The 13,624-nt window shown below is 27.5% G+C and overlaps 1 protein-coding gene across 1 annotated transcript; it reads left to right on the top strand.

Annotated features, from left to right (window-relative positions):
- The first annotated feature begins 45 nt into the window (after window positions 1-45).
- LOC107455335 (GTP cyclohydrolase 1 feedback regulatory protein) lies at window positions 46-6,408 on the top strand. The gene is made up of 3 exons (XM_016072859.5): window positions 46-214; window positions 1,569-1,663; window positions 3,751-6,408. The coding sequence occupies exons 1-3, from the start codon at window positions 179-181 to the stop codon at window positions 3,884-3,886; spliced, it is 267 nt and encodes an 88-aa protein (XP_015928345.1). The 5' UTR covers window positions 46-178; the 3' UTR covers window positions 3,887-6,408.
- Window positions 6,409-13,624: the final 7,216 nt, after the last annotated feature.

Raw genomic sequence — 13,624 nt, forward strand, 5'->3', positions numbered from 1 at the left:
TTTTAAACTGAATCCTTGCAATTCGTTTAACATTTATGAGCTGTCTTGTGCTATTTTGAGCTAGAACAAGGACGAATTTACGAACAAAGAATTGAATAGTATATTATCAATACGCAAGAAGATAAGAAAAATAAATAGATTTATGATATTGAATGAATTCTAATTTTTACTATTTAAAATGCCCTACGTTGTGATATCTACACAAATAAGAGTGGTATGGAAACTGTTTTTTAATTAATTCTTTCTATTTTGTGAATTGGTTATGGCATGTTATTTATTTTTGCTGATTACTATTACAACTGAAGGAAATAGTATTTACTATTAATACGGGAAATTTTCAGTATTCTTGATTACATTAGCTCACTTGTAGCATTTTAAGGAGAATATTTCTTTATCGTGTCCTGTCTCACAATCGCCAAGGCACCCAATGAATTTTAAACTTGCAAATTTAAAAATAAATAAAAAGGAAAACATTGAAAGTAAAATAAATACATGAAACGTACGTAATAAAAACTTAAAACCGCCCACGAGAAACTAAAAAAGAAAACATCACAGAAAGGGACCAGCTTGAAAGGTATAACTTGTAACCACACCCGGGCAACCTGCGTTTGAAGTCTAGCATTTTATCATGGAACAGTTAAACAAGGACTGATACACACTCTTGGTCTCATCACATTCTGATTAAAAGGTCACCTACCCTTTCATTGACCACTGCCAGTGATGTCTAACTTCAATGATGTTTTAGGAACCATGTTTTAAGTAAAGGAGGGAAAAAAACAAAAATGACACCTTAGAATGACTGATTTTTTTAGAAAATGGATGGAACAAGTTGCTGCTAAACATTTCTGTAACTCTGACTAAACACTCTTATTTAAATTTAAATAAATTTCCATCTGTAACGCTGTAGTTTTGATTCCGATATCTGATGGTTGTGAACATGATAATCTAAAATATTTCAATGTTATCATGTATAAAGAGGTTATAAATTTGATTTCAAAAGCCGGTGGACATAATGCAATAAATTTTTAAGACTTTCAAATGTCTTGAAGCTTTGAAGTCTCAAATATTTTATCATTGCCCATATTTGAGACATTGATGTTTGGCGGCACGAAGGACTGTAAAATATATCTGTCTAATTCCACTGGCAAGGTTTGAAAGAAATTCAGACAGCCCTGAGAAAATGTTTGCACTAATTTAAAAAAAGTCTGAACAAAAAACAAAGAAATATTTTTGAAGGAAATTTCAAACTAAAAAATTTGTGCTCTGGTGTAATTTTAGGCTCTGGGAATTTTCTGCACCCCTGGCTGGACTTAATTAACAGTTTTAACTCACTACAGCTATTTAATTTTTTACTCTATTTACTTATTAATCTATATTCAATTTCCTTAACATATTCTTTTTTTTTTTTTATCTGTGTATAATAAAAATTTCAAATTCAAAATACTTTTGCAATTCCTTTAACAAATTTACGTTTTTTTAACTACCACATTAAACTTTTAAATTAATTCTTGTTTGAACATAATTTATTTTAAATTTCTTTCAAAATTTTTATATTTTTTTATTTACAGGAAAGTGGCCCAACTATAGTGGGTGATGAGCAAGCAGATCCTGAGCTTATGAAATATTTAGGTGCTGAATTGGTTGTGCAGTTAGGAAACAATTTGTAAGCTGCAATTTGTTCAGATTTTACTCACATTTCAATTTATCTTTGGTTCAGACATGTTTCAGCAAAAGAGGAACAAATCTATACAACGTTATAGAAAATTTGATTTATAAAAGATAAGATATTTTAAGTTCATTAATCAAATATATGATATAGGATTAGGAAAGTTAAAAATAACTTATTTAACATTCAAATAAATTATTCACTGTTAAAAAATTATGGAATAAAGAGATTCTACCCTGCCGAATTGAGAACTTTAATTGATGCCATATCTAATACTGCAAGTGGGAAACAGACCCAAGCATTCAGCTAAAGCAGTTTTTATTTATTTAACAACCAAGGATTCTAAAACTTTAAATATATTTGGAATATTTTTATTTTAAAATTATTTTTTTAATAAGTAAATGTTCGGCTTTGGCAAATATTTTATGTAGAATCAAATATGATTTTAAAACAAATTTAATAAAGAGGTGTTTGGCCATTAAAATCTAAATTTTCTTTACTATAGAACAAATCTTACCTATATTTATATCAAAATAAATTTAAATTATGAATTTTGATAAATATATATACTTTTAGTTTTTTTAAATAGGCTTTTTTTCTACTAATGTAATACATAATAGGGTTTTTTTTCTTCTCCTGTAATAATACTCCATTTTTTAGGAGTATCTAATTATGAACCTGCCTAAGCATCCTAAGCAAATCTGTGTGGCCTGTGTTATTTCATATCAAACAAAGACTTAACAACAAAGACTGCTTAAAATAATTATTTGCTGAAATTTCTATTTAATTCTACCTGCATAAATAGCATTTTATTCAAAATATGCTTTATTTTGTTTGTTTTTTTTAAAAAAAATATGTTCCTTATTATATATAGTAGAACAATAAATTATAGTAAAAATGATTTTCATAAAATAGGAAATTAAAACCAAAAATTATTTCAAATATGAAACATTATCCTAGCCATTTAATTTTGTTGCTTTAATTCATTTATCATCTTTTGTAACTAAGCCTATTTCTAAAAAATAAATCTAATTTTTTTAATGCATTTTTTTCCTGAACTTGTTTTTATTCTGTTTAACTTCAGTGTTCATCATATCTAAAAGTATGTGACATTTCAAACATTATTACAGCATTGAAAGAATTAGTCATGTTTATTATACTTATTTTGGAGTTTAAAAAAATCTATTGTTATGTGTTTTAGAAAATACTATTTACCTGTAGTTACTCTCTATATATAAATATGATGCATTGTACATGGTCAAAGATACAACAAACACACAAAAAAAATTTTATTACATTTCATTAGTGAGGTATATCAGAGAATCATGCTATCCACAGAAAATCTTGAATTATTCACTTTTCTGCATGTATCTTTTCTAGGAATATCTAGAGAAAATGTTCTAATATACTCCCTAATAGTATCAAAACACATGATGAAGGGGAAAAATTAAGTATTTTGAATTCTTTTTGTGAAAGTCAGCCTGGCTAAAGTATGACCTCCACTTTATGTATGCAAATGTATATATTGATTTATTATTTTCTTGATTAAATTATGTTAATGGGTAGAATCAATCCCTTATTGTTGTGTTCCTCGCATTATTGCAATGAATCAGCTAGGAGGCTGAGCGTTCAACGTACCTGACTATGAAGCAGATAGTTGCAAGTTTGGATCCCGCTCTTGGTATGGATGTTTCTCTTTGTTGTTTGAATGTGTATTACCCTATGAACAGGCATATTTTGTGGCGTGGGTAATGTTGCTCGCCTCTGCAAAGTAGGTTCATAGGTGCCCACTGTTTAGCATTAATTGAGAAACAGTTCTGGAATCGTCAGAAGCGAAGAACAAAAAGTTCAGTGCCTGCCGTTATAAAAAAAATCTATTGTATTGATATATTTTGCTTTGGTAATATTAATACAATAAAAGAACGCACTCATTTTTGCAGATATAAGTGTGTTGAGAAAGAGGTTATATCTTTTCGTAGTTAATTTGTCTTTATTTTTATATAAATTTTAAATTCTTTTTTTAGTTATTATTTTATTTGTGCATACATGTAGATTATGTGTGACTATTTTTTTTTCTCTTGTAGCCAGGAATATCGATCCGCTGATCCACCAAGAGTTATTTTAGACAAACTGGAGCTTAGAGGTTACAGAGTAGTTGCTATGGCAGGTATTGGCCAGACATGTATTTGGACTCTGAACAAGCCCCCTGAGTTTGCTTAATAATATACATGATTTGAATATTGTGTAAAACTATATTCTAGACAAGGAAAAATAAAGGCTAATAATGATAATCAAACCGTATTTCTAGATGCATAACTATAGATGTAGAGAAAATGTTTTCTATAGGATACACTAGTGTATTATTGTACTATTGCAAATGTATAACATAATTTATGTATTTGTTTTTATTACTTTATTGCTAGTTAATCAATTAACTAGTTTTATAATATGCTTATGGATAGAAAATGATAATTTAAAATGTATGTAGAATTCTTCATTAATTTATTTTAAACTTATTTACTGACATATACATATCTCTATAGGATTAAATTCCGTTTTTTTTTTTTTTTAACACAGGTTACATATTTTTAGTTTGTAATTTTAAATTTGCTGAGAATACTAATCTTTTGAGAGTTTTTGTTAAAAAGTATTTTATACGTGATATTTAAAAGTATTTTTATCCAGAGTAACCAGTTAGAGTAGTTATTTTATTATCATTATTATTTTGTAAAATTTACTAATTATGTATTAAAATTTACATAGTACTGGTGAATATGATGCTCAAAGGATCTTCACTAAAATTATATGATTTATTATTTAATTCAAAATAATTTTTAAATTAAAATTGCCAACTACTTTTTAAAAGTTTGAATTCTCTTTATCTACAGAAGAGGTTCCCAAATAGTGTTCCATGGAACCATAGGATTCTGTGGAAAAGTCACTGCGGTTCCAACAATTAAGAATTTATTTCATCAATTTTGATTTTTGAAACCTATAATTAAATTAAAATTGCCAATTAATAGACCTGTAATTAGGTTAAAATTGCTATTTTAACCTAATAATTCATTATTTATTTAATATTTCTGTTATTTTTATGTAATTATTTAATTGAAGTACTTGTAAAGAAAGAAATTTCCAAACAATATTTTTAACAAAAATAACAAAATTCTATTATTATTTTGCATCGAGTTAAAATAGCCAAATTTAAGAATAAAGGAGTATGTTTTTCTGATAACCATTCTCAATGTTTATTTTCTTCCTTTTTTGTTTTTATTTGATGGAAATCATATCATTAAATCTTTTTTCTTCTTCTTATCAATAAATGAATATTCTTCATCCATGAATATTCTTCTTATCAATAAATTAAAATAAATAATTATTTTTTAAAAAAATGGGTTTTACTTTTTCAACCTTAGATTTTAATGATTGTTAGTTGAGGAAAGTGTAAAACACTTTGTTTCTCATTCTGTTAATAGGTATTCTTCTAAATTATAATTTTAAAAAATTAACACTATTTAATAAATGTCTAATTAACAATAAATGAGATTTAAGTAATATTCAATATTATTTATAGTATGTTTTAATAAATGGGATTGGTGGATATTTAATTTTATGAATATTTAATTTTATAATCAGTACAAATTTTAACCAATGATTCTTACTTTGGGCAGATGTAACAAGATTTGTTTCTTACTTTTCTTATGAACATTCTTAAATTTGTTTTAAGTAGTTGTTTAAAGAAATTTTGGTTGTGACAATTTAGACTTTAATTATTGTTATTATATATAATAATATAAAATGTTCATTTTAAAAATGTTCAATGAAATATTTTTACTATCTTATTGATTAAAGATTTAGTCATAAAATAAATAGTTTTCATAAACGATGGAAAACAAATTATTTAATTTTATCATTTTATTTTTTAATGTATCAAAACTTGCATATTTAATTTACAATTCGGTTTCAGTAACAATAGCAAATGTTTTGTTTTTAGAATTGTTTATAGATATATATATGTAATACTCTGAGATTTATATTTTTTATATTCTAAGATCTCTAGTTTGAAGTATGTATATTACTGGATAAAAACGTATTCTTGTAAAATATAAACATTTTCTGTGTGTTTATAAATATCATGCAATGTTTGTATGAAGTATGTTTTTTATAATTTAAAAATTATGTTTAAGAAATTGTTGTATCTTAGATTAATATGATTATAGCATACCTTTTAAAAAAGTGAAAAAGTATAAATAGCTAAGAAATCTTATAGAATGTTACTATATTTTTTATACTGTAGATATTATAAAAGAATGTTACCGAAGTAGTGAAAAATTGTATTTTATATGTTTGAGATTATTTACTATACATTTTATACATTATTATAATTTACTTTACTTTTATTGTTTAGTTGCCTTAGAAATCGTATACTAAAGCATTAAAAAAAATTCATTTGCCTTTAATACAATTATTTTGTAAATTACAACTATCTATGCTGTCAATTGATTGGAAGATCTCTTTTTAACAGTTGTCCCTCCACTATAAATTCCATTTAAAATTTGCCATAGAGGGGCATTTAAATATCATTTTAATATTTCTTTCAACATGTTCCTCCCCTATTCAGTTTTTTGTTGAGAGACATTTTAAATGGCATTTCTAAATCACTTGAATTTTTGAGTTACAGTAGAGAAATCTGGCTGTAAGAGCAAACATTAGTTTAGTTTAAATAGGGCAAGGCAGTTACATTCAAATGAAAAAAAGATGCAGTAAAACTTCACTAATCTGAACCAGTTATGTTCATTGCTTGTTTTGATTAATCCAAAAATTCTGATTGTAATTAATGTTTCACTCGACTTGTAAAATAATTAAGTATAAAGGTATAAAAATTTGAATTTTTTCCGATGCTAAATTGTTTTAAAGATGAAAGGTTAATGTGTTATTAGTTTATCTCTTTCGAACTAAATTGTTGCTTTACCATTATTTCCCACCGAATTGTGTTACTTTCCCATTTTAACTACATGCTCAATGTACCCTTTATATACTTTTTTAAATATTCACTTGAACCAAAAGAGATTATGTAAATTTATTTTATCAACAAATTTCTCCAGATTTTCACCTTAATTAAAATTCATATTTTATCTTCCTATTCTTTTATTCAATTTTTAAGAAATAAAAACTCTCTTTTTAAAAAAAAGGCTTTTAAGAATATTTTTACAAAGATTCTTTTCAATTATAATTTTGGAGAAGTAATATCAGTTCTAATTATTTTGAATTTCCAGAATTCGGATTTTTCGGGTTCTACTGATTCTCAAAGCATACTCTGCTTATAAGGTCTTTAACTAAAACTATTTTATATCTTGCATATTTTTCTTTAAAGCCTAATAATGTAAATAATATGTTACACTAAATTTAATAACATTTATAATGTTTAGACTAAATTTAATTGCAGATAATAATAAAAAAGATTTAATTGCAGAGATAATTTTAATAGTAGTATACATTGTGTGTGCAATAAATTTTCACTTTCTTATGCATGTAAAATAATACCAAAACTCAAAAGAAAAATTTCTCTGTTTTTCATTTATTTTTCAGTTTAACTAACTGCATTTAAGCAGTGCATTTATATTTTTTACTTTTTATAAGATCTTAGTTAAGATAATTTTCATATTTACAACTTGTCTAATAATTTTTATTTTTTGTATTATAGTTATGAAACTTGTGTAGTTTTTACAAAAACAAATTATATACATAAATATGATATCTAAGTGCTAAAAGAAACTCATGTATAAGCTTATTTAAGAAACAGAACAAATTAAACTATTAAAATTTAATAGTGAGCTTTGTGAATATAAAAAAAAATAATCTTCCGTTAGTTGTAGAGCTGAATGGGTAAAATTGTACAAAAAATTGCTAGTCAACCAATGTTTCTCTCTTTGCATAGAGAAAAAAAAATTTCCATACTTTTGTTTATATGTTTAAAATTAAGAGACAAGTTTTAAAATCATGTGTAAACTGTTGCTCCTAAATTAGTCTTCCTTTATAAATTAAAAATTTTTTTACTAAATATGTAATTTGTTTTTTGCGAACTTTTTATTTACTGTAAAGAAACTTGTTTTGTTTTTACATGCATATTTATTCAAATATACATGATTGGAACAGCTGCTCAAATTGCACAAAATGAAATTTCTGCACCAGCCTGCTACAAAACTCTAACAATATTCATTGTGCAAAAAGCACAAATTTGGGTCAATTTTGCACACAATTTGTGCACAAAAGTCAGTTTTGTTTGCTCCGAAAGAGTCATGCTGCTGTTCCATCCCTAAATATGAAATTATTAAGAAATGTCTGGAATGTGTCTTAACTATTGTGTGTATATTTGAATAATATATATTTTGTATTTGATATTTATACATGTGTTAAATGGAAGTTCTACGCTAAAAAAAAGTACTTAACTGAGTAAAAATATTGCCATAATAAGTACAATCCCATTGATGATTTAACTACTCAGCACGGATTGACAAACTATCTACATTCGTGTCAAATATTTAGAAAAACATTTCATCTTTTAATGCTACAATTTAGAACTTATGATGAATATTCATAAAGAACAACATCAGCCACTGATGTAGATCTTCGTTAATTAAAAAAGATTGCTAACATGCTAAAAATTCTAATTGATATGAACTTCTTTCTTCACTTTTGAGAAACCTTTCAAATACAATTCTTAATGATTGCTTCTCAGCATTTCTCAATTTCCAATAATCACAAAATATTCATAACTCAAAGTATTTCTTTAAAAGAAAAAAAAATTAGAATAAATTAGTTAACATTTGATTTCACTATAAATAGTTTGTCAAAAATGCAATTCAATGAAGCTAATATAACAAATTTGACTTCTGCATATTTTAGGAAAATTTCGTAATTTTTGTTGACAGAAGTTGCAAACATTACCAATTAAAAGATTTAAAGAAGCAATATTAAACCTTATTATTTACGTTGCAATTTTAAATATATCTTACAGTCAGTCAACAATCCTAGGTATTAGTATGAAAATAAAATATAAAAAAGGTATATCTAATGGCAGCAGATGCTTCCACATCAGAATTCTATGACTTTCGAAACCAATATTTGAAGTTAAATGTATAATGTTAACTTTTAGTTCCAAATTTGGAATTTACAATATTAATAATAAAATTGCTTTTTATTAGTTTAGTGCTTCCATGATTTTTTTTAATTTTTCTCAAACCATTTATTTATAAAGTAAAATATAATGTTCAGTTTATTTATTTTATGGTGGTTGTTATTGATAACTTTTAGTTATAGTTGGTTATATTTTTAGTCATGTTTTATATGAAAAGTAAATAGTATATTAACAAAAAATCTTTTTTATATATATTTTTAGAGTTTTTATCTTTAGTTATGCATTGTTATTTAGTTTTTATATAACTAAAAATGTTTCTATTGTTTAAACAACAAATGTCCTATTTTTATAAATTTGTTATTGTATTTAGAAAGAAGTATTTATCTAAAATAAATCTTATTCACATAAAATGACGTGGATAAATTTGAAGAAGAAAAAAATTAAACCCTTTAATACTGTGGTTCTTAAGAGTCCTCGGCATCTTGGATTTTATGTAAAATTTTTGATTTGGATATTTGTACTTCACAAATCGTAGATGATCTAGTATTATTCAACAGCACAATACCTTTTAAAGAGTTGAAAAATAAAGAGTTCGCAATATTAGATCAGGATAAATAGCGCCTGATAATCTATAATACTTCTATGAATTTTTCCTCAAAATTTTAAAGCAATAAAATTATGCGATTTGTGGTTTTGAGAAAGTAATTTAAAACTTCACATGTGTCAGCTTTTGGATTTTTCAAAATTTAATTTTATTATAGTTTAAATTGATTGAAACCGATTAAGATAATGCTAAAAAAATTCCTATAAAGCTAATAGCACAAAAAAAATTGATATTTATTAAAAATCTGAAAACAGATAACTGCATACATTTTAAATGCTTTTAAAAAACTTCTGAATGCAGAATTGTATTGTCTATTTTGTCAGAGAAAATTTTTATTTTATTGTATAACCGTCGTCGAATAGCCGACCCAATTTTTGAGGTTTGCGACTACTAATGTTTAACTCTGTAGCCTTGTAATTTTGAACCCAATCCAGAAGACAAGGAAACTTCTGGATACAACTATTGGGGAAACTTGTCTTCGTGGAGGACTTTTTGATGGAACTAACTCGCATTTGCGTTACATGGAGAGGAAAACCTCCCACAGTTAGCCTGATGGCAAGGGAGCTCTAACCCATAATCCATCTTTCACTGATGATATTTTACGTCAGCATTAGTCGGTGCTAGCCGGATACGGAATTCGAGCCCCTGAACCATCACGGCTGTCAGAGAAAATTAAACGAGAATTTAAAATACCGCTCTCTTTATATCTCAAATTCTGATTGGGTGGCGGCCTTGTATATTACATGAATCGAAATATACTGTTGAGCACAGTAAATTTAATTAAGAGGGATAAAATAATATTTAAATTTTTCTCCCCCACCCGACCCTCTTGGTAGTTGATTTCGGTTACGAGACTCCTCTGACGTAGGAGTGGAGACGAGAGGGGAAAATACATAAAGTGTGCAGTAATTTCGATTCTCTAAATTTTTTCTGGCAAAATTATACCTATACTGTTCTGCAATCAGAAGTTTTTGAAAAGTAGTTAAAAACAGCATACCTTTGCGTTTATTTATTTAGATTTTTGATAAATATTTTTTTTTGTGCAATTAACGTTATAATTTTTTAAGCATCGATCATCCTAAGTCGGTTTTCATTAGCGTAAACTGTAATAAACATCTATACATATTTTAAAAAACCTGAAAATTGACAAATGCATAATTTTAAATGATCACTAGTAACCACAAATCGTATATTTTTATTGCTTTTAGTTGAGAGAAAAATTCCCTAGAGGTTCTAAAAATTATTAGGCGCTATTTCTCCTCATCTAATTAACCGTTTGAGTGCGGCGACGCTGTTGTTGGTTGTTAGTAGTTGGTTAGTAGTGTTGTACGCATATTATTCCGCGCTATTACCATATATATATAAGAAAACTCTTCAGCACTCAAGCGGTTAAACGACCTCTTTATTTTTCCTTTTTTTTTTTTTTTTCAGACGATATTTTGTGGTCGAATAATGTTATATCATCGAAAGTTCGTCAAACACAAGAAAAGGAAAAATTAAACCTTAAATTCAAGATGGCGAGGGTAGAGGAACCATTAGTGGTCTGTGCAAAAGTTTCAAGTTGCACTTTTTTAAATGAAAAAATGGTTTATATCATTGTTAAAAAATGATATCAAAAATTTTTATTTCTCAAGTTATGAAATTTTGCTGGAATATTTAGTTTGTGGGAAGAAAAAAGGATTTAAACACTGAAAACATGCTTATTGTAAAATTTCAAAACCTAGACGTGCTTAATTTATTTTGATATGAATCCAAAGTCTAAAATGTTTTTATAGTTGTAAATGTTACTGATGTTTAGATTTTAAAGTGGCCTGCAAGTAAACTTTTAATGGAATTATGATATCTAAGGTGAATTGAAAACCACTACTATATTAAAAAAAAAACTTCAGATAGGTTTAAAACCACTAAGATATTTAAGTCATGCAGAAAATGGATGACACAAATACTGTCACAGCTCGGACATGGTTCACATATTATTTAAGAAAAAAAAAACAGATGGTGCATTAGTTAAATATCATGCCCAGCAAAATCGAGGCACTTCGACCACTTGGCTGGGAAATCCTGGAAACGCTACGTATAGTGTGGTAATTATAGCAACAACAACAAAAAAAGTTCCTACGGAAAAATTGATACCCAAAATTAATTATAAACAATGGCTGAAAAATCACGAGACGATCGGTCAAATAGTTTGGAAGTTAAAAGGGTTTTATGCACAAAAAAAGTACTATTTTGTACTTGTACCAATTTATGCATCTGGCATTGCTTTCTAGACAAGTGAGGAAATAATTTTTCACGCCGAGTCGAATGAAACTACACGAGTCAAGAGAATTAATAGTCACAAGTTTTTATATATGAGCGTGCAAGATAATGTGGTAACTTACATAAAGAATTACTCAATATACACATTAATATACATATCGCTTCTTTCATAATTGCAATGGAAAATATAGCGCTTAAGTAGGTATTTATTGTGGATAGAAACTTTTATGGGTCTGGTTGGCAGAGCGTTGAACTCAACTCCGTGAGAGCGGGAGTTCGAAGCCAGACGACCGAAGACTCCTCGTGCACGTTAAGTCTGTCGGGTCACAAAGTCCTCCATGTTCCCACAACGAATTATACCTCTGGGGGTACTGAATTGGAGATGGATCGTTTTCTGGTACAGGTCAAAATTACGATCTGTGGATGAACGAATGGGTTTGCCCTATAAATGGGTGTTGCAGAAGTCGAATTCGTGGCCATAGATGGCGCCACTGGAAACCGAGAACAATCGAAAACTTTGCCTCAATAGCCTACGACAACAGAAACTTATACTTCCAGATTTCTACCGATTCGTCCTTGTATCCTTTCAGATGACATTAACATTTCATTATTCACCTTTATCTTGGATAAGCAAATTATTTGTATTCACCATATTTATAACAAAAACTTTTATGGTAATAAGGAATTATTTTTAGTGGAAGATAATTTTTCACTTAGTGCGAAATACAATCGGAATTTATTACCCATTTGCAAAATGGGTGTTGTTTTGGGTTTGATGGCGAGCATTTGGACGTTATCACACATTTCAGCCTTGGCTTTAGTATCTATCGAATTGTCTATTACGTTGACGAAGATTGCAATAGATAAAAACTCGAAATTGCTAATATATCAATTATTTACTTATGCTATAAATATTATTGGGAAATCTTCAGGCCGCAAGTACCGTTATACGAAGCGTATTCTAAGTACTCCCACTGATATTTTAATAATGCGAGTCTCTGCTCTGGCGGTCCTAGAATATCTAGCTTAGTTTGTTTCCATGGTATCATGTCTGTTAATTTCAGGGATGAGAGTAGTCAGAAAGTAAAAAAGAGGAAATCCAAGAATATTTATATATATATATATATATATATATATATATAACTTGTAATCCATGGGATTATAAATCCCGATATGAGGCTTTTAAATCACGTGCATATAAAACTCTACATCGAATTTAAAAAATGCAAATCATGATGCGCAATTTTTTGATCAAGATGCATAATTTTAAAATCGCGCGATATTACAACCGCAAAAACAAATCACGGCATTAGATTTTAAGCTCGGGTAGCTAAAAAGGGTTTTAAAAGCTCGTAAATACAAATCGCGAAATAGGTTTTTTAAATCTCGTAAATAAGAATCGCAATGTTCAATATTTAAATGGCCTGAATAAGAATTGCAACGTTCAACTTTTAAATCAGGTAAATACGAAAATCGATGTTTGATAATAAAATCGCGATTTTAAAAATGTAAAAATACAAAACACGATATTAGATTTTTTAAATCTCGTAAATACGAGTCATAATGTACGGTATTTAAAAAGCGTAAATAAGAATTGCAATGCGCAACTTTTATATCAGGTAAATACGAAAATCGATGATTGATATTAAAATCGCGTGAATAAAAATCGAGATATTTGCAGAGTCGGGACTTGGGATTTCTAAAAGGATTGTTTGAATTGTTTTTTGTTTACACAATAAATAAAAATTTACAAGATTAATTGAATGAGCAAATAAATATTTTCAGCACAAATCCACCTCTATTTTTTTTTTCGCTTTTTTTGTTTGCTTTCTCTCCAGAATACAAGAAGCAGCGACGTCTAAATTACGAAAATACGAGCTATCCGGCCGACGGATAAAAAATACGGAAAATCTTATTTTCTATGCGTGAAATCGGAGAAAATAGCTAATATAAGTAA

This window comes from Parasteatoda tepidariorum, chromosome 4 (assembly GCF_982258835.1).
Source record: "Parasteatoda tepidariorum strain Cologne lab strain chromosome 4, Ptep-v5.0, whole genome shotgun sequence".
In the NCBI taxonomy this organism is placed as follows: Eukaryota; Metazoa; Arthropoda; class Arachnida; order Araneae; family Theridiidae; genus Parasteatoda; species Parasteatoda tepidariorum.